This window comes from Lepidochelys olivacea, assembly GCF_965140295.1.
Source record: "Lepidochelys olivacea isolate rLepOli2 genome assembly, chromosome: 5".
NCBI lineage: Eukaryota > Metazoa > Chordata > Testudines > Cheloniidae > Lepidochelys > Lepidochelys olivacea.
In genome coordinates this window covers 134,595,841-134,614,820 of record NC_140415.1, presented here as the reverse complement: position 1 = coordinate 134,614,820, position 18,980 = coordinate 134,595,841, and the positions used below count along the sequence as shown (strand labels likewise).

Genomic DNA, 18,980 nt, shown 5'->3' with positions numbered 1-18,980 from the left:
TCTCAAACTGAAGGGCATTCTACTGCAACAGTCACCAAAGGAGCTAATTATGCAGATTATGTACTCACAGGCCCCTCATGGGCACTGGAGTGACATCAACAGCACTGCCAGAGTTAGGAAACAAGGTGGGCAGTAGTTTACCTGCAGTGCATCGTGTTCCTAGGGCTAGAGTGTCGACAATTGGAGGTGGGGCGCACTAGGGACTTTGGGATAGGGTTTTTCTCTGACTCAGATTTGTGCACAGCAGTGTGGATGCCAGAGCCCCAGGTTTGAGCATGGGTCAGAAAACTCAACCTGTTAAAATGCAAAGTAGATGTTCAATTCCACGATTCCCTGACATGCATCAGCTGACTGGAATCCCACCAACCCTAGGCTTACACTGTTGTGTAGACATACTCTATTATCTACAATGAATTTAGGGGGTAAGTGGAGATAACATACATAAGAACCACTGGTTTATCCAAAATAACCTGGTAAACCACGTACAGAGTTGGACTCCCCAGGGCATTAGTAATGTCAATTCACTATTAAACAAAAATCAGTTTAATTCTGAGTGACTACCACTTGACTAAAATGGTCAATACAGGGTCAATAACTTTGGCCCAGGTTTAAAGAAGTGCATGCTCAAGTTATTGTGGTTGTGTGTGCATCTGCAATAAGGGATTAACCATGGTCTCTCCTTGGCCTTCCAAGTTTCCAGAAAGAAACTTCTTAAAATACAAACTTGTAAAGTAACTGATTTGTGTTTTGAGAAACAGTGTCAGAAAACCAGTGCAAGTACAATTATCTTAGGTGAGGTGATCTTAATCTACAAGATCAGCAATTCTTTCTACTGACACATCAATCATTTACTCATACTACAAATCACAAACTAAGACTGGCAAAAACACGCCATAGCGCAAGTGAAGAACACCATCACTTCTGGTCCCTAACCCCATTAAACTGGTCACTTTTTTCAAGTGCATTTTGTGACCACCCATGTTATCCAGGTGTGAACTAGACCAATACATGAATGGGGAAAACTAAAGGAAATCTGAAAGAGATAACGGTCAATTTATTCTAGCTACTGCAGTCATAGAATCATAGAATATCAGGGTTGGAAGGGACCTCAGGAGGGGGGGAGGGATAGCTCAGTGGTTTGAGCATTGGCCTGCTAAACCCAGGGTTGTGAGTTCAATCCTTGAAGGGGCCATTTAGGGATTTGGGGCAATTTTGGGGATTGGTCCTGCTTTGAGCAGGGGGGTGGACTAGATGACCTCCTGAGGTCTCTTCCAACCCTGATAGTCTATGATTCTATGATCTAGTCCAACCCCCTGCTCAAAGCAGGACCTATCCCCAATTAAATCATCCCAGCCAGGGCTTTGTCAAGCCTGACCTTAAAAACTTCTAAGGAAGGAGATTCCACCACCTCCCTAGGTAACGCATTCCAGTGTTTCACCACTCTCCTAGTGAAAAAGTTTTTCTTAATATCCAACCTAAATCTCCCCCACTGCAACTTGAGACCATTACTCCTTGTTCTGTCTTCTGCTACCACTGAGAACAGTCTACAGCCATCCTCTTTGGAACCCCCTTTCAGGTAGTTGAATGCAGCTGTCAAATCCCCCCTCATTCTTCTCTTCCGCAGACTAAACAATCCCAGTTCCCTCAGCCTCTCCTCAGAAGTCACGTGTTCCAGTCCCCTAATCATTTTTGTTGCCCTCCAATGGACTCTTTCCAATTTTTCCACATCCTTCTTGTAGTGTAGGGCCCCAAAACTGGACAGTACTCCAGATGAGGCCTCACCAATGTCGAATAGAGGGGAACGATCACGTCCCTCCATCTGCTGGCAATGCCCCTACTTATACAGCCCAAAATGCCATCAGCCTTCTTGGCAACAAGGGCACACTGTTGACTCGTATCCAGCTTCTCTTCCACTGTAACCCCTAGGTCCTTTTCCGCAGAACTGCTGCCGAGCCATTCGGTCCCTAGTCTGTAGAGGTGCATGGGATTCTTCCGTCCTAAGTGCAGGACTCTGCACTTGTCCTTGTTGAACTTCATCAGATTTCTTTTGGCCCAATCCTCCAATTTGTCTAGGTCCCTCTGTATCCTATCCCTACCCTCCAGCGTATCTGCCTCTCCTCCCAGTTTAGTGTCATCCACAAACTTGCTGAGGGTGCAATCCACACCATCCTCCAGATCATTTATGGAGATATTGAACAAAACTGGCCCCAGGACCGACCCTTGGAGCACTCCATGTCCAGTTGGCAGCTCGTATCAAGTGGAGCCATTAATCACTACCCATTGAGCCCGACAATCTAGCCAGCTTACTATCCACCTTATAGTCCATTCATCCAGCCCATACTACTTTAACTTGCTGGCAAGAATACTGTGGGAGTCCGCACAGGTTAAGATGAAGGAATAAATCTGAATACTGGCAATTTATGCATCTATAGTCAACAGCAATCCATGCACTCAAATTTGATTTCTCCAGTCACTCCTAAGTAGTGTTAAAGCAGGCTTGTGACTGGTACTCTAGGATCCACTTTTTTGTTTTAACAATCCATCCTCATTCATATTCAGTTGTGGATATTCTAACCTGCAGTGAAACTTGGACTGCTTCAGTGAAAAAGGAGTAAACAGTCAGCTAACTTACACAGTGAGAAAGACTGACAGATGTGCCATCCATCCTTGTAGCACATGACAGGGGAGCAGCAGGTTTAGTCAAGTGGAGAGAGACAGACCTCTCCATAGAAAGTAATCTCTTTACTGGACAGACTGTGGAACTAAAATGTCCTTCCATAAAATCCTCTCTGGGATGTACTACAGCCCAGAGGCCAAAAGTTAAAGACAAGACTGAGTCAGGATACCTGGGTTCTAGATCCAACTCTGCTAATGTGATGTGTGATTCTTGGGCAAGTCATTTCTTTTCTAAGTCAGTTTCCACATTTAAAAAAATGTGAGTTTATGCCCACTCACCTTTGTGAAGAGTCTTATGAGTTATGGATAACAAGCGCTGCATGTGCTATAAATGAAGACCAGCAACTCACTTCACAGGTCACTGCACTGTCTCTAGAGATAATTACTGCCAGAGACCCTTTGTGACCAGAACTGCATTCAAACTAGTGACCCTAAATTCACTAGGTACACATGCTATATAGTGCTGTCAAAGTTGAAATGGTTGTTTCAATTATGTGAACATAATGGCTGAGGGTGCAAGTCAGAGGAGGGCATGTACACACATTGGTTGTGTTTACTGGCCACAACATAAAAGAAAACACACACCAAACTCAGCATTCCATCCGAACCAATTCAAGTTGAATCACTGGGAAAGAGTAAAAGAAATCTGGAAAAACCAGAAAGGCTGTTATAAGTTTGTTTTCCCATCTTTATACAACACATCTTTGTATATAAGTTAAAATAACCTCTGTACTAAAGGAGAAGAATGCTTACATGAGGTTGATTTTACCACATTTACTTCTGTTCTTTGGGAACAGTGTTTTGATTATAATCTTGAGAATAAAAGGTATAGTAGAGGAGAGAAGGCAAACAACTTATCTGTTAACCCACCATTTATTTTGGCTGCAATGAAACAAGGTTTAAGTGCAAGCTAAAGTTTAGATAAACACTTACCAAGTGCACTTGTAGCATCCTCAAAAAGGTTGGATCGAGAAGTATCACCTGATGTACTGCAAGATAAAACAAGATCTCAAATATACGAGTTTGGAACGCATAATTGGTAAGTAGAAGCAGCATCTGTAACTCTATGTTATTTCCTAAAGGAGTTAAGGGTGTTTAAGACCCGGTATGAAGCCAGAATTTACATACTTCTGTACTCTACGTAAATGCTACTGTTTTTAACCCTTACTCTTGCTGACTCCCATCAAGAATATCTACATTTGGAATACCGTTTAACCATTCAAGAGCTGACACTTGCTTACCTAAGCAATGCCTTTAGGGCTGGGAGAAAAGTAAGGGTAAAAACGGGATTTTCGTAAGTGCTCAGTGTTTGCCTAACTGCTCCCACAGAAGTCAACAGTAAAACTGACATTGAATTCAGTGGGAGCCGAGTTGGGCCAAGGCAGAGCACTTTTAAAAATCTCTCAGTATTGCCCCTTGAAGGACAACTGATCAAAGTTTACCCGTTCCCTTTAAAATTCCTGTGACAGATGAAGACCTTTGTTCCCGAAGTTTGTCTGAATCCACTTCCAAAAAGGCAACCATTCAGAAAACACTGTTTAAATGGATGTGAATTTTTCTACATATCAAGAAAAATGTTCTGGAAAGACTACCACACTATCATTTGACATGGAGAAGATTTACCAGAGCTAGAAATGCTAGAAAGTGAGGGGAGGTCTGTTTTTACAAGCCAATGCCAGGGAAATCCACATCCATACTCCAGAGGACAGTTATTTAAGAAACAGTTTGAGTTATTTGGGTTGATGGTAAAGCCCCCTTCCACAATCTAGCAAGATTTTAAAAAGAAGATTCTATTTCCATTACTACACTCTTCCTACCTCTAATTCAGAGTGGGCATTTACACAAAAGACTTATTTTATATTCAACCTGAAGTTTTATTTGTGGCCTTCCTCTTTTCTCCCCAACAGTTTCTATGCCATCTTTGAATCACCTGCTCCCCCACCAGTCCACAACATCACTTGAGTGAATTTTAATATTTACAATCCAGAAGTGTATTTAACTAAGTGCATTTTACTCACTTGTATCAGTCCATATATGAAGTCATTCAATAACCAAGAACTCTCTCTCTTCAGACCCGTTTGTGTGTTTGAGGTATTTGTTAACTACCATCTTCAAAATGAATAGGGAAGGGCAAACAAGAGCTAGACAAGAGCTCTGAACTCCCCAGAATGCAAATGTCAAATGCAATTTGTCACAACCCACCCAACTCCCATAGACCTTCGCAGCTGGGTCAAGGATTGCTTTTATTATGAATATTTTCCAATAGTGGTAAGATGCAGCTCATTTATTAACCCTTTGGTAGAATAAGTCAATCTTTTGGAATCTGTTTAGCAAAGGTAAGAACGATAGATTCCTTATAAAATTATTCTTTCCAGAAACTATGTGAGATTCTGGTCAGAGTAAGAACTTAACAACATGTCTAGTGCATCTGACTAAGATGTTTCAAAATACGGTTTTGAGCTTCTGGAGGGCAATTCATTTAAGTCCAGAATGGCTTTACAGACATTAATTCACTATGGATCACAATACCCCAGGAAACAGGAAAGTATGCTGAGCTTAGATGGGAAAACAGAGTCACAGTAATTCTGTGACACACACAAGATCAAAGATGTCTGTGACAAAGCCAGAAATAGAACCTGGATTTCTCAAACCCACAGGGCTGGGATTCAATTGTAAGACCGTCCTTTCCCTGAAAAAAGGTAGTGCACTCTGCAAAGCTTCACACCGGCCAGACAGCCATATACACACTATTGTAATGGAGAAAAATAATTAGCCATCTTTTCCTTCCGTGTCCCACTTTACTGGCAGATTTAATTTAAATCAAAGCTAAAGGAAAGAATAATGGCCAATTTCACATAGAATGGTTTCAACAGTGTTCAAGTGGCCCATTCATACCTGTCAATTGATGTTGGGCTGATAGCAGCTGTTGCCTCAATGGGCTTCTCTGCTGGTTTCTCTTCTTTAGGGGCACTTACAGGTGCAGGTTCACAAGCCACTGCAGCTGGTGTTGGAGGGGCAGGGGCAGGGGCAGGGGCAGGGGCTGGAGCAGGGACTGGTAGAGAGGCTGGTGCAGGGGCTGCAGCAGCCGTTGTAGTAGAACTAACAGTAGTAGTGGTAGCATTTGATTGCTGCGTTGTAGCTGGTGATGGTGTTGGAGCAGCTGCTGCTTTGGGCTACAAAAACAATGAAAGAGAATTAAGATGGCACATCCCTGCCCTAAGTATGCTCCGCAAGGACCAGTTATGGTTCAGATAGTAACTTGCCAACTCAAACTCTCCATTTAGTGGATTTTATAAAAGACACTTAAAAATATGAAGGTGAATAATTGAAAAACCTAAATTTACAACATCTTAAGTGTCTAAAGATACACATTTTTAAAGGCCAGAATTTTGCAATCAGAACTGATTTATTGAATACATAATTACAACATCCAGTACTATGTTAGATGCTTCACGTTTTGCTTCATAACCAAGTACATTCAAATCCAAATATATTAAAAGAATGCCTACTCATTTTTATAAGATGTACATTTCATAAATATTCTATACGCAAAAATGTTTGTAGTGGAAATTCTTTAAGATAATCATCAGCAAATTCTTGACAAGTGTAGAGAGTGCAAGGTCTGACCACACAAATTTGAAAAAAGGTGATAAAATAAAAATTTGACATTTAACTGTTAATTTGTTGGAAGGTAAGGTACCAAGAGTTAAGATTAGACGTGAATCCTTAATATTAAGCTTAACCCACTACCAGTATGCCTAGGTACTAGAGCACCATTTTCAAAATACTGCAGAGCATTTTAGCTATGTAGTTACCACTGAAGTCCATAGAAGTCATGCAGTGTCTTCAATATAAATTAGTTAGCAATATGTGACAGGTTTTCTATTACAAACATGATGGTTTCTACAATTCTCTCTTCCCTACCACTCACCACTTGAAACATGTAAAACTTATTTACATTCATTAAGTCCTCATATATGGTCCCCACTAATTTGCCACAGCTGTCAAAATTCACAGCTCATGTCACAAATCATGTTTTTTTCCTGGTTTAAACTGTTGAAGTTGACACAAAGGACCACAGGTCATGAGTTCTGAAAGGCAGCCACTAGAAACTTTGGAAGTTCTGAACCTGAGGATTTAATACTGGTCTTCCTTCTTTGGTGAATGAACTCATGAACAGGAGGACAAGAATGTAATCCAAGTAGGCAGAATGAAACAAGGGGAGATTGTAAGAAAGGGTGAACGGTAAAATTCAGACTCCACGTATCAGCCAGGAGCCATCAAAATTTTGTTGGAGATTTTTGCATTCTAGTATTGGGATTTACGCACAGTGGAGTGGATAAAGGTTTCAACTCTGAAGTTGAAGTTTCAACTCTGAATCTCTCTCACGCGCGCTCACACACTCTTCATGAATAACATAACTCTCAGATAACTTAAATAGACTTTAGTGGTTCTGTAATACTGAGAACCACAGTAAGAACTCTTTACAAAATGAATGTGATTTTGATGAGAAAATTGCAACTTACTTTTGTTACCATAACCACCACAAAGTTCTTCTCATCGATTTTGTATTCTTTAAGAGCAGTATCATCATTAAGGATTTTACCTAGCAAGTTCAATATGAAAGTTATCGAGCAGTCATTTAACAGTTTGTTAGCTCATCTTAATATTCCACTAGTGCAAACAGTTTCAAGTACCTAAAAAATAGCTTTATGCAGACACTTGAATATGCATAAGCCAAAGAAGAATGTTTTACCCCTAAGCTCTGTCTGCAGAGCTCCCAAATAAAATTTTCCTGCTGTGTCCTTCTATAGCACAAGTTATTTGAAGCCAGTTCTGACTATTCCGACAGAACATTTTCAGCACAACACCAGCAGAGTCAATATGCTCCATAATATTGAAAACAGGATCATCATCTCAAGGAAAAGGTTTTGTTCACTCTTTCTCAAAATTCATCTTTTCAAACAGCAGAAGAAAGACTTCTGTGTATCAATCATTAATTTCAATCAAATAATTTAAATTTGCCTATTGTGCTTAAGAGAAAGGAAAAAAATTCAATATCCTCCATGCTTTATATCCCTACTGCATGATTGTGACTTGGTTAGACTTTCAGAGCCAGCAACTGATCAGCATAAATGTTTCTGCATGAGGCAAGCTTGTGACTCTGCAATTTTGCCAATTTAAACTTAGGAGACTCAAATACTGGCTTTATGTGAAACAGGCTTAACCTTTTTTCCATCCTGTCTTGCAAAAAGATGAAGGTAGAGACAAGACAAAAAACAGTCGTGACCAGACTTATTTATTGGTCTGCCTGACTTAAACCCTCCAGGACCAGAGATGTGAAGAGAATCCAGAATAGCTGCCTTAACTGTCTCTCCACTTGTTTCAAATGTGGGGTTTCCAAGTTTAATCTTAATTTTCTATTTCCTTTTTTATTTATGCTAAACTTGTGTTTTTTCTCTTAAGTTATTGACATGTGTACTCAGCCTTAACTCCAATTTAAGGACTTTTTTTGCCTCTGAAGGAGAACAGTTGTTCTGAGTTCCAGAAATCCCACCTTGATGTGTTGGGGAGAGGTCAAGACAGCTGCTTCCCATATGTTAAGGATATCAATAAGGCTTTTTGGGGGGGAAGAAGGAATCTGTGGGAATATTTTGGTCCTTGAGATAAGTGTCCTCTGAACTCAGAAATGAAACTACGAGGAGAGTGGATTCAGACATTTTAAAGCCAAAAGGGACCATTACGCAAGAGGTCAGAAGATGGTTGTTACACAGCCATTGGATTTCACCAAGCGATTCTGGCATCAAGTATTAAGAATATGATTTTAAGCCCTAATGTCTATCTGCCATGGCCACTTTCTCATTGGTATATACTTATTGTTTCTACGGGATTGTTTGTGATGCACCCGGAAAACTACTACTGAGAGCCGATCCCAAAATACCAAGAACTCCCTCTACTGATGAGACAGCTTGTTTTGGTTTTTAGTACTTAAGGGCTAAACAAAATCCTAATTCTTGGAATAGGGTGATATTGATTAAGAGATCAATGAAAAGCAGAAAGTTTGTCAGTTTCAGATGTAATCTTTACTTGAGAAGATGTTACCTGCATAAATTAGTTTTTGGCCAGCTACTGGAAATGCATCCTTCCCTTTTTCTGATTCAATCTTCTCTTTCAGCGCCTTCACCTAAAACACATAATTCTTATTAGAGGAAAATAGATTCACACTTCAAATCCCGCTAACACTGTGTTTGTTTCAACAGAACAGCAGATACAAAATAAAGTGTATTTCAATCCCACATTTGGAACATTATGTCACAAAAGTCAAACTCCCAAAGAGCTTTCCTTCCAGCCCCCGATTGGAGAAATATTGTTCAAGGAATTTTCTACGAAATCAAATGAGTTACAATCCAGTGTCACATTACAATTACTCCCCTGACAAATATGAAATAAGGATCTAGAATTCAGTGAAAACTGAAGATGAGATTTGACACAAAGTGCTCATTAAAGAAATGAGGTAACAAGCCTAGTGGCCCTTCCTTAAAGCACTTGCTCAGAATATATGGGGCAAGCAGAGTAGATAAGAGATATTTTTTTTTAAAAAAAGTTTTTTTTCCAACAGAATCATGATCTCTATCTATAAATTCAGTTGCACAGTCTTTAACCACTGTAGTCACAAGTGATCTGCTAGAGCAGAGGTTCTCAAACTTCACAGCACCGCAATCCCCTTCTGACAACAAAAATTACTACATGACCCCAGGAGGAAGGACCAAAGTCTGAGCCCACCCAAGCCCAGGATGGGGGGCCAAAGGCAAAGCCCAAGGGCTTAAGCCCCAGTTGGGGGACCTGTAACCTAAACACCACCGCCCTGGGCAGTGGGGCTTGGGCTTTGGCCCAGCATGGTAGGGTTCAGGCTTGGGCCCTGGGCCCCAGCAAGTCTAACTCCAGCTCTGGCAATCCCATTAAAATGGGGTTGCAACAAACTTTGGGGTCCTGACCCACAGTTTGGGAACTGCTGTGCTAGACCACTGTGGGGGCCAAGTTGTCCAGTTTTGCTGCTGAAGTTAGACGACTGCTATCCAAAGGGACTATATTCTGGTAGTAATGTGCAAAAGGATCACTAAAGACTGTTCAGAATACATAATCAAAGAAATGCTTTTATACTAATGCACTTAGAATGTTAAATATAAACACTCAAATGAAGTGTACCGGAAGCATTTTACATTTGTTGTATTTATCCCTTGACAGTTCACAAGAACCGTGACAGCTTTCAAACAGACAATCTGAAAGTCACATGCATGCATCCACAAACTAACCTATCTTCTAGAGGATTTCCATACCTGTTTTTCAAAAGTATACAACACAAGCTGATGCATGGTCAGTAAAACAGACACTGAGGTTGAAAAGTGCATGAGACACTTAACCCAGAAGACTATACTTACTAACCAAAGCAAAAGATAAATTGTGATATTAGGATACAAGTAAGTCAATACTACTTGTGCCCTGTGTAGCTGCTACATGATCAATATTGTTCAATGTTAAAATGCAGCTTACTAAGGTGAGCCCAATAGCAGAAATATACTCAAATGCTTGCTATTCAATATCTGATAGATTTGTTAACTTGGGTATTACAAAAAGCTGTCAAGTTATGTCACTTAACACTGGTGAAATTGGTCAAATATTTGCTCTTACACATTTCTTATATCTTTCCTGGCATCACTGTTATGTAGTTCATCCTTCTCCCTCTCCAGTTCCCTACCCCGCACCTAACGACTTTGCTTCTTCCATCTTTTTTCCGCTACATTATACATTTTACACACTGACCGTATTTTAACTTTCTCCCATCAGCCTCTCCCCACAGTGCTTAGAAATGAGAACCCACTGTCCAAAGGAAACTCAAATGAGGAATCACATCTTCTTCCTTTTCCAGCAGCTGGGAAGAAGACTGTGCTGATATTCCCATTAGATATGCTGCCCTGGGACCTATCAGCAGCTCTCTCATATCAGCCTCCTAGCTAATCAGTTGTATTTCTATTGGAAAACTAGCCAGGCTCTTGAGTTTGGATCTGTTACAACTCCACGACCTCTACATGGCTTTACCATGGACAGGATTTTCTTTGTTTATAAAGGGCACTCTATTCCCCTCTGAATTTTTCCTACAATACTACTGACTTGCTGGCAAGATGCATTATATTTACTTTAAATAATAAAACGCCAGTCTTATCCAGTGTTTACTCCAAAAAGACTTTACATGGAGTCTACAAAACTATGACTGTTCAGATGTGAATTCTTCCTATACTACTTCTTGAGGCTGAAGGTCATTCACCTTGCTTTCTGAAATGTTAACTTAGGCAGTGTCTAAGCTATGTCTATACTGCCACTTTTGGCACTAAAACTTTAGTCATTCAGGGGTGTGAAAAACACGCCCCCAAGTGACAAAAGTTTTCGTATAGACAGCGCGTTATCGCCCCCCTAGTTCGGGGTGGTTATTTTTTATTTCCGGGAGATCTCTCCCCCGGCCATAAAGCATGACTACAATGGCCACGTTGCAATGCTGTAACATGGGCAGTTTAGTCATACCTTAAGTCTGTGTCATTTGTTACCACAACAAACAAACCTGTAAATGTGATCTGTAAGCAAGTATGATAAAGTTTTAGGGACTTCACTGGCTAAGACTAAAAGCTGTCATTAGCAGCTGAACTAATCAGAACTTGGCTGATCATTGTCACTCTCAAACTCAGCCACCACATTCAGTTGCACTCATTTGACCATGCTATTTCATCTTTAGGGCTTGTCTACACTGACAATTAACAGCGCTGCAATTTTCTCACTTGGGGGGGTGAAAGAACACCCCCTGAGCGCAGCAAGCTGCGGCACTGTAAAGCGCCAGTGTAAACAGTGCCTCAGCACTGTGAGCCACACTCCCAGCGCTGAGAGCTACGCCCCTTCTTGAGGTGGGTTTTTTAGAGCACGGGGAGAGCTCTCTCCCAGCGCTGCGCCACGACCAGACAAGGCACATTAAAGTGCTGCCAGCATACACTAGCCCTTACATGTTTAACACCCTTTCGTAAGGGTGTTATAGATTTTATTCCCTTCCTCTGGGAGACCAAGGGCACGGCTACACTTGCAGATGTAGAGTGCTGAGAGTTAACCCAGCCCTCAGAGAGCGCAGCAGGGAAAGCGCTGCAGTGTGTCCACATCTGTCTTGTCAGTTCAGACAGCAGCAGACCCTCCTCCCTCTCTCACACTCACAGCAGCAGCATTCCACAGTAATGGTTTGCTTTGTCCCAGAGCAGATAAGCAGCCGGCTGTCAGAAATGGAGCTTTGAAAGGGCATATCTGCATTCCTACAGCTGATTACAAAACAATGACAAGAGTGGCCACTTGATTTAAGGGGATTATGGGATGTTTCCAGAGGCTGATCAGAGCGCAGTAATGCAACACCTCGTTCACCCAGACTGGGACATTTCAGCCGAGGTGCAGCAAGTGTTATGCTTCTGATGGAGGCGGATTACCAGGAGCGCTCCAGCTGCAGAGTCCAGGCACCTTGCCAGTGTGGATGGGTCATGCGTTAGGGCGCCCGGGACTGCTTTAATACACTCTAACTTGCAAGTGTAGCCAGGCCTTAAGACTAAGGCTAAGTCTAAAATGGTACGGCTGTTGTAAGGTGCACAGTGCAGTTGCTCTGCCACTGGGAGACAGCTCTCTGGGTGACAAAATAAAACCACCCCCACTGAGGGACGGTTGCTTTGTTGAAGGGAGAGTGGCTCCTGCTGATGAAGCACTATCCACACCCACCGGTTTTCCGTCATTAAAACTTTTGTATTCAGTGGGGGTGGGGGTTTTCCACACCCCTGAGCAACAAAAGTTTTAACAATGGAAGTTCAAGTGTAGGCAAAGCCTAGATCAATGTGCTAACTGTGGTCACCAACAAGAGCAATAGATTTCAGCTAATGACTTGAAGAATACTGAATTGAAAATAATCTACTAGAGTTCAAAAAGGTGGAGTTTAAAAAAATATTGGCGATACCTAAAAAACTACCTACCTAACAAAACCACATAGGATGCAGGGCCAAACCACACTCTTCTACACCAGATCACTGATATACTTTTGACTAGACTGAGCCAGAAGATATAAAATTGAAGTGTTCCACAACTGGTTTATAAGAAGCAAATTGACGGTAAATTGAAAAAAGCTATAAGAGATGTGTCATTATAGTACAATACCAGTCTTGATCTGCTCTTCCCAACGGTCTCAAACTTAGGACTTGTCTACACAGGGAAATCTAGGAAGAAGTTCATCAAAGTTAACTAGAAGCGCGAATTTGAAGTGGATTAGTTAATCTGCATTAAATACATGTGAACACCCTCATTCAGAATAAAATTGGCCTTAATTTGGTTTAGCTGAATTTACTTCCGAAGACAAATTAAGGCCACTAATTCTGAACTATTTAATGCAATTTAACTAATCCACTTTAAATTCACACCTTCAAATTCAGATTAATCTTCCAGAACACCCCTGTGTAGACAAGCCTATAGTTGTCCATCAGTTTAAAAACAAGGCACATATTCATTTCATAGAATATCAGGGTTTGATATTCTGTTGATAGTCTGCTACCACTGAGAACAGTCTAGATCCATCCTCTTTGGAACATTTGTGACATTGTGGGCCAGATTATCCTCAATCATGCTTGTGCAACTCCACTGACGTCAATGGGGATGCATGGCTGTAACTGAAGGTCAAATTAAGCCATAAATTAAGAGAATTTCTATTGACCAGCTGAATTTATTACCGTTTTATGCAATACTCAAGTTGCTTCCAAAACAGCAATTTCTAAAAATATACACTTATTTTTGATAAACCTAAAGAATCTCAATCACACCCTAAAGAAACACATTTACTTAAAAAGAAAAGGAGTACTTGTGGCACCTTAGAGATTAACCAATTTATTTGAGCATAAGCTTTCGTGAGCTACAGCTCTCTTCATTGGCTGTTTCTCTGAAACATTTACTTAAGTTTAAAGTGGTTGTTTCTCAGAAAAATAATCAGAATGAGAAGTTTTTCTGCTGTTACCAAGTCAGTACTGGTGTAATCTGTCACAAAATGCATTCAGTACAGATACCAACAGACTTCTGCTACTAGAAACAGAAGTAAATTCTTTAAGACATTCAAGCTATAATTAGTTTCTGCAACTGTAAACTCCTCTGGTCTTTTGGACTATCCAGCCAAGAATCTCCTCACCTGCAGAGGGTTTATGAGTAATGCTAGACCTGTGTTATGGTTGCCACTGATTCTATAATAATGTTTAATTATTTATGACTCAATTTTATATTAAGCCATTTGATCACAAAAATATTAAGCAACTCAAGTTTCACTAAGAGCTACAAAATTAAATCTTTGAGTAGAGATGAGACAAACAGACCAGTTGCTCAGCAGTACCACCAGATTAGGGGACAAAGTGAAAACTTGTACATTTGAAAAAGCAAGCAATGTTAAAGAGGCAGAAGGACAACTAAAGAAACATCCATAACCTTCCGACCACTGTTCTCAAAGCACACACCAACCAGGCAGACATCCAACCTGCTGAGTAAGCATTCTATATAACCCCTTTTCAAAGAGCAAAGCTTGACTCCACCCAACCTAGCAGTCAAATACAGCTATCAACTCTGAGGACTAGGAAGTGTTTCTCCAACCTAGCCACATCTACACTGGGGGTTAGCTCACTACAGCTACAGCTTTGGGGGAGTGGGGGGGAGACACGACTTTCACATCCATGAATGCAGTAGCTGTGTCAACTTAACTTTTAAGTGTAGGGCAGGCCTTACACAAGTTATATATCATAGCTAACTGATTTCATTCAACTAGGAAAGTTTAAAAGGGACTGTGCCAAGGTAGCCATTGGCCTCTTCCACAGCTGATAGCTCTTACAATTAGACAGAAGAGTCATGCAGACTGAGGGTGTTCCCCTCACACATACCACTGATTAAGACAGAACCTATAGCATGTAATAGCCCTTGAATCCTTCAAGTCCTCAACTGGGGATGAAGTAATAGTATGGGAATTCTTCCAATCAGCAAATTTAAACATCCTGAGAAACTGGATTTTGACGCTTTTGAAAGAAGCGCCTCACCCGCTTACCACTGTAATAGTTTGCAACAAATCTTATATTTAGTGCATGGCTGGCTTTTCCTCAGCTCTAATGGTCTAGTGACTTCATTATAGAGTAAGCAAAGGATTCTCCACATTAGCTCCACAGCCTCTGCTTAAACCAAAACCCATCAGAGAAAAAAAACTTGCAGAGAGCAGTGAAGGGCCTTGGGAGACACACCCAGACCCCTCCTGACAAGGGTGACAAGATTAAGACATCTCCATTAGCATACAGAATGAAGAACAGAGACAACTCCCCTAGCCTCATCTGCATGAAAGATGGGACAGGGATTAGCATAAAGAATGAAGAACAGAGAACCGCACTGAACTCTGGGACCAGAAAAACAGGGACACACTGCATCATAGATACTAAGGTCAGAAGGGACCATTATGATCATCTAGTCTGACCTGCACAACGCAGGCCACAGAATCTCACCCACCCACTCCTGAGAAAAACCTCTCACCTATGTCTGAGCTACTGAAGTCCTCAAATCGTGGTTTAAAGACTTCAAGGAGCAGAGAATCCTACAGCAAGTGACCCATGCCCCATGCTACAGAGGAATGCGAAAAACCTCCAGGGCCTCTTCCAATCTGCCCTGGAGGAAAATTCCTTCCCAACCCCAAATATGATTCTATGATAAGGGGAGGGCAGCTGAAAGTGCTGCTCAGCCCAGTCTATTGAGACCAGGGGCACATAAGGGCGAGAGCTTGAAAGTGCTGCTTAACCCATCCCAGTGAGTATAGCGACATATAAGGGGATCCGTTGAGAGTGTTGATTCGAATCATAGAATATCAGGGTTCGAAGGGACCTCAGGAGGTCATCTAGTCCAACCCCCTGCTCAAAGCAGGACCAAGCCCCAACTAAATCATCCCAGCCAGGGCTTTGTCAAGCCTGACCTTAAAAACTTCTGAGGAAGAAGATTCCACCACCTCCCTAAGTAACACATTCCAGTGATTCACCACTCTCCTAGTGAAAAAGTTTTTCTTAATATCCAACCTAAACCTCCCCCACTGCATCTTGAGACCATTACTCCTTGTTCTGTCATCTGCTACCACTGAGAACAGTCTAGAGCCATCCTCTTTGGAACTCCCTTTCAGGTAGTTGAAAGCAGCTATCAAATCCCCCTCACTCTTCTCTTCCGCAGACTAAACAATCCCAGTTCCCTCAGCCTCTCCTCAGAAGTTATGTGTTCCAGTCCCCTAATCATTTTTGTTGCTCTCCGCTGGACTCTTCCCAATTTTTCCACATCCTTCTTGTAGTGCAGGACCCAAAACTGGACACAGTATTCCAGATGAGGACTCACCAATGTCGAATAGAAGGGAATGATCACGTCCCTCAATCTGCTGGCAATGCCCCTACTTATACAGCCCAAAATGCCATTGACCTTCTTGGCAACAAGGGCACACTGTTGACTCATATCCAGCCTCTCGTCCACTGTAACCCCTTGGTCCTTTTCTGCAGAACTGCTGCCTAGCCATTCGGTCCCTAGTCTGTAGCAGTGCATGGAATTCTTCAGTCCTAAGTGCAAGACTCTGCACTTGTCCTTGTTGAACCTCATCAGATTGCTTTTGGCCCAATCCTCTAATTTGTCTAGGGCCCTCTGTATCCTATCCCTGCCCTCCAGCGTATCTACCACTCCTCCCAGTTTAGTGTCATCTGCAAACTTGCGAAGGGTGCAATCCACACCATCCTCCAGATCATTTATGAAGATATTGAACAAAACCGGCCCCAAGACCGACCCTTGGGGCACTCCACTTGATACCGGCTGCCAACTAGACATGGAGCCATTGATCACTACCCATTGAGCCCGACAATCTAGCCAGCTTTCTATCCACCTTATAGTCCATGAATCCAGTCTGTACTTCTTTAACTTGCTGGCAAGAATACTGTGGGAGACCGTGTCAAAAGCTTTGCTAAAGTCAAGGAACACCACGTCCACTGCTTTCCCCTCATCCACAGAGCCAGTTATCTCGTCATAGAAGGTAATTAGATTAGTCAGGCATGACTTGCCCTTGGTGAATGCATGCTGACTGTTCCTGATCACTTTCCTCTCCTCTAAGTGCTTCAAAATTGATTCCTTGAGGACCTGCTCCATGATTTTTCCAGGAACTGAGGTGAGGCTGACTGGCCTGTAGTTCCCAGGATCCTCCTCCTTCCCTTCTTAAAAGATGGGCACTACATTAGCCTTTTAGCAGTCATCTGGGACCTCCCACAATCGCCATGAGTTTTCAAAGATAATGGCCAATGGCTCTGCAATCACATCTGCCAACTCCTTTAGCGCTCTCAGATGCAGCGCATCGGCCCCATGGACTTGTGCTCGTCCAGCTTTTCTAAATAGTCCCGAACCACTTCTTTCTCCACAGAGGGCTGGTCACCTCCTTCCCATGCTGTGCTGCCCAGTGCAATAGTATGGAAGCTGACCTTGTTCGTGAAGACAAAGCCAAAAATAGCATTGAGTACATTAGCTTTTTCCACATCCTCTGTCACTAGGTTGCCTCCCTCATTCAGTAAGGGGCTCACAGTTTCCTTGACTTTCTTCTTGATGCTAACATACCTGAAGAAACCCTTCTTGTTACTTAACATCTCTTGCTAGCTGAAACTCCAGGTTTGACCCGGTCCGCTTAGACTTGCTCTGTTAGTGTGTGTGCGCGCGCATGTTCATCTAATTCTAGCCCTGGAGAAACCCAGTCCTGGGGAACGTAGGTCCTGCAAGATAGCTCCATTGGAAGGGGACTTGCAGAAGGAAGGAGTAGAGCTCCATATGGACACACAAGTGACGTAAGCACTACATTAATAGAATTACAGAACCCCTCCCCCCGCAGAAGAGCAACCCTAATAAATGAGCATACCCCAAAGTAACAGGCATATCTGGTAACAAATGATAAGCCAACTACTGATTTTAAAATTGCATTTTACAGTGCTGCTACAAAGAGTCCCAGGAAACCATCTATTTTCAAACTAAGATTTTGATTACACTGAGTTTTTACTTTGCAACTAAATAAGTGCAAGATACCCAGTGTGGACAAAAATTACATTAATGGCCTGTCTGACTCTAGCTCTTAAGTGGGGCTGGGGGGAGGGATAGCTCAGTGGGGGGGAGGGATAGCTCAGTGGTTTGAGCATTGGCCTGCTAAACGCAGGGTTGTGAGTTCAATCCTTGAGGGGACCATTTAGGGATCGGGGGCAAAAATTGGGAATTGGTCCTGCTTTGAGCAGGGGGTTGGACTAGATGACCTCCTGAGGTCCCTTCCAACCCTGATATTCTATGATTCTATGGTAGACTGTTTTGAAGTAATCATCACTCTCGCTATTACAAATGTTAAATTATTTAAAAGGGATGTCTGGTTTTATTTAATTCCATACGCGGGGAGTATTCACTTCATTTGTTTTTTCTACCACCATTTGATCCACAGTTACTGCAGCAGGGGAAGCGATAGATGGATCGGCGTTTACGACACACTCCCTATCAGTACCTGGCCTGGTCCAGCTAATGATCAACCAGCGAACCAAATTTGGTGGTGAATCCTGGTCATGTACTACCTGAGGCACATTGTGACGATGACTGAAGCAGCAGCTTCCAGTTCAAATGGATTGTTAAGTACACTATTAGTGGATTCATCAAAGCATATACAAAGTTCTTACCCATCTTATAAGTTCTACAGGTTGCTTACAAAACATTTAAACCAAAGCATCTTATACTTTTTTTTGTGTTTCACTTTGAACACAAACTAGTGGACTAGCGTCCACTTTTTGGTTCTCAAGCATTGCAGTCTAGCCTTTGAAAGGGATATTTGCATTGTGATGATTGCTATATAGTGTGTGTTCAAAGTCAGCCCATGCTATCACTGCTAGATCAAGAAACAAACTGACTGATAGCCTGAAGTTGTAAACTGACCAATATAACAGGTTTTATTCCCCTACACCCTCCTCCAATACTACTAAGAGACAAAGGACCAACATCTCAGTGACCACTAAAATAATCAGTGTATTAGCGTAAGGTCAGGTCTACGCTAAAAAGTTAAGTCAATCCAGCTACATCACTCAAGGGTGTGAAAAATCTATGCTCCTGAGAGACACAGTTAAGCCAACCTTACCCCTAGTGTAGACAGCATTAGGTCAATGGAAGAATTAGTCAGACAACCTAACTACCGCCTCTTG

General features: G+C 42.0%; 1 protein-coding gene across 1 annotated transcript in view; it reads right to left on the bottom strand.

The window, feature by feature from the left end:
• RAD23B (RAD23 homolog B, nucleotide excision repair protein) overlaps window positions 1–18,980 on the bottom strand; it is a 54,212-nt gene that overhangs the window by 19,592 nt on the left and 15,640 nt on the right. The window contains exons 2-5 of the mRNA XM_084628113.1: window positions 8,779–8,860; window positions 7,203–7,282; window positions 5,572–5,849; window positions 3,610–3,665 (exon numbers count right to left, since the gene is read on the bottom strand). Coding sequence (XP_084484239.1) covers window positions 3,610–3,665; window positions 5,572–5,849; window positions 7,203–7,282; window positions 8,779–8,860 — 496 coding nt within the window. The remainder of the gene's footprint in view (window positions 1–3,609; window positions 3,666–5,571; window positions 5,850–7,202; window positions 7,283–8,778; window positions 8,861–18,980) is intronic.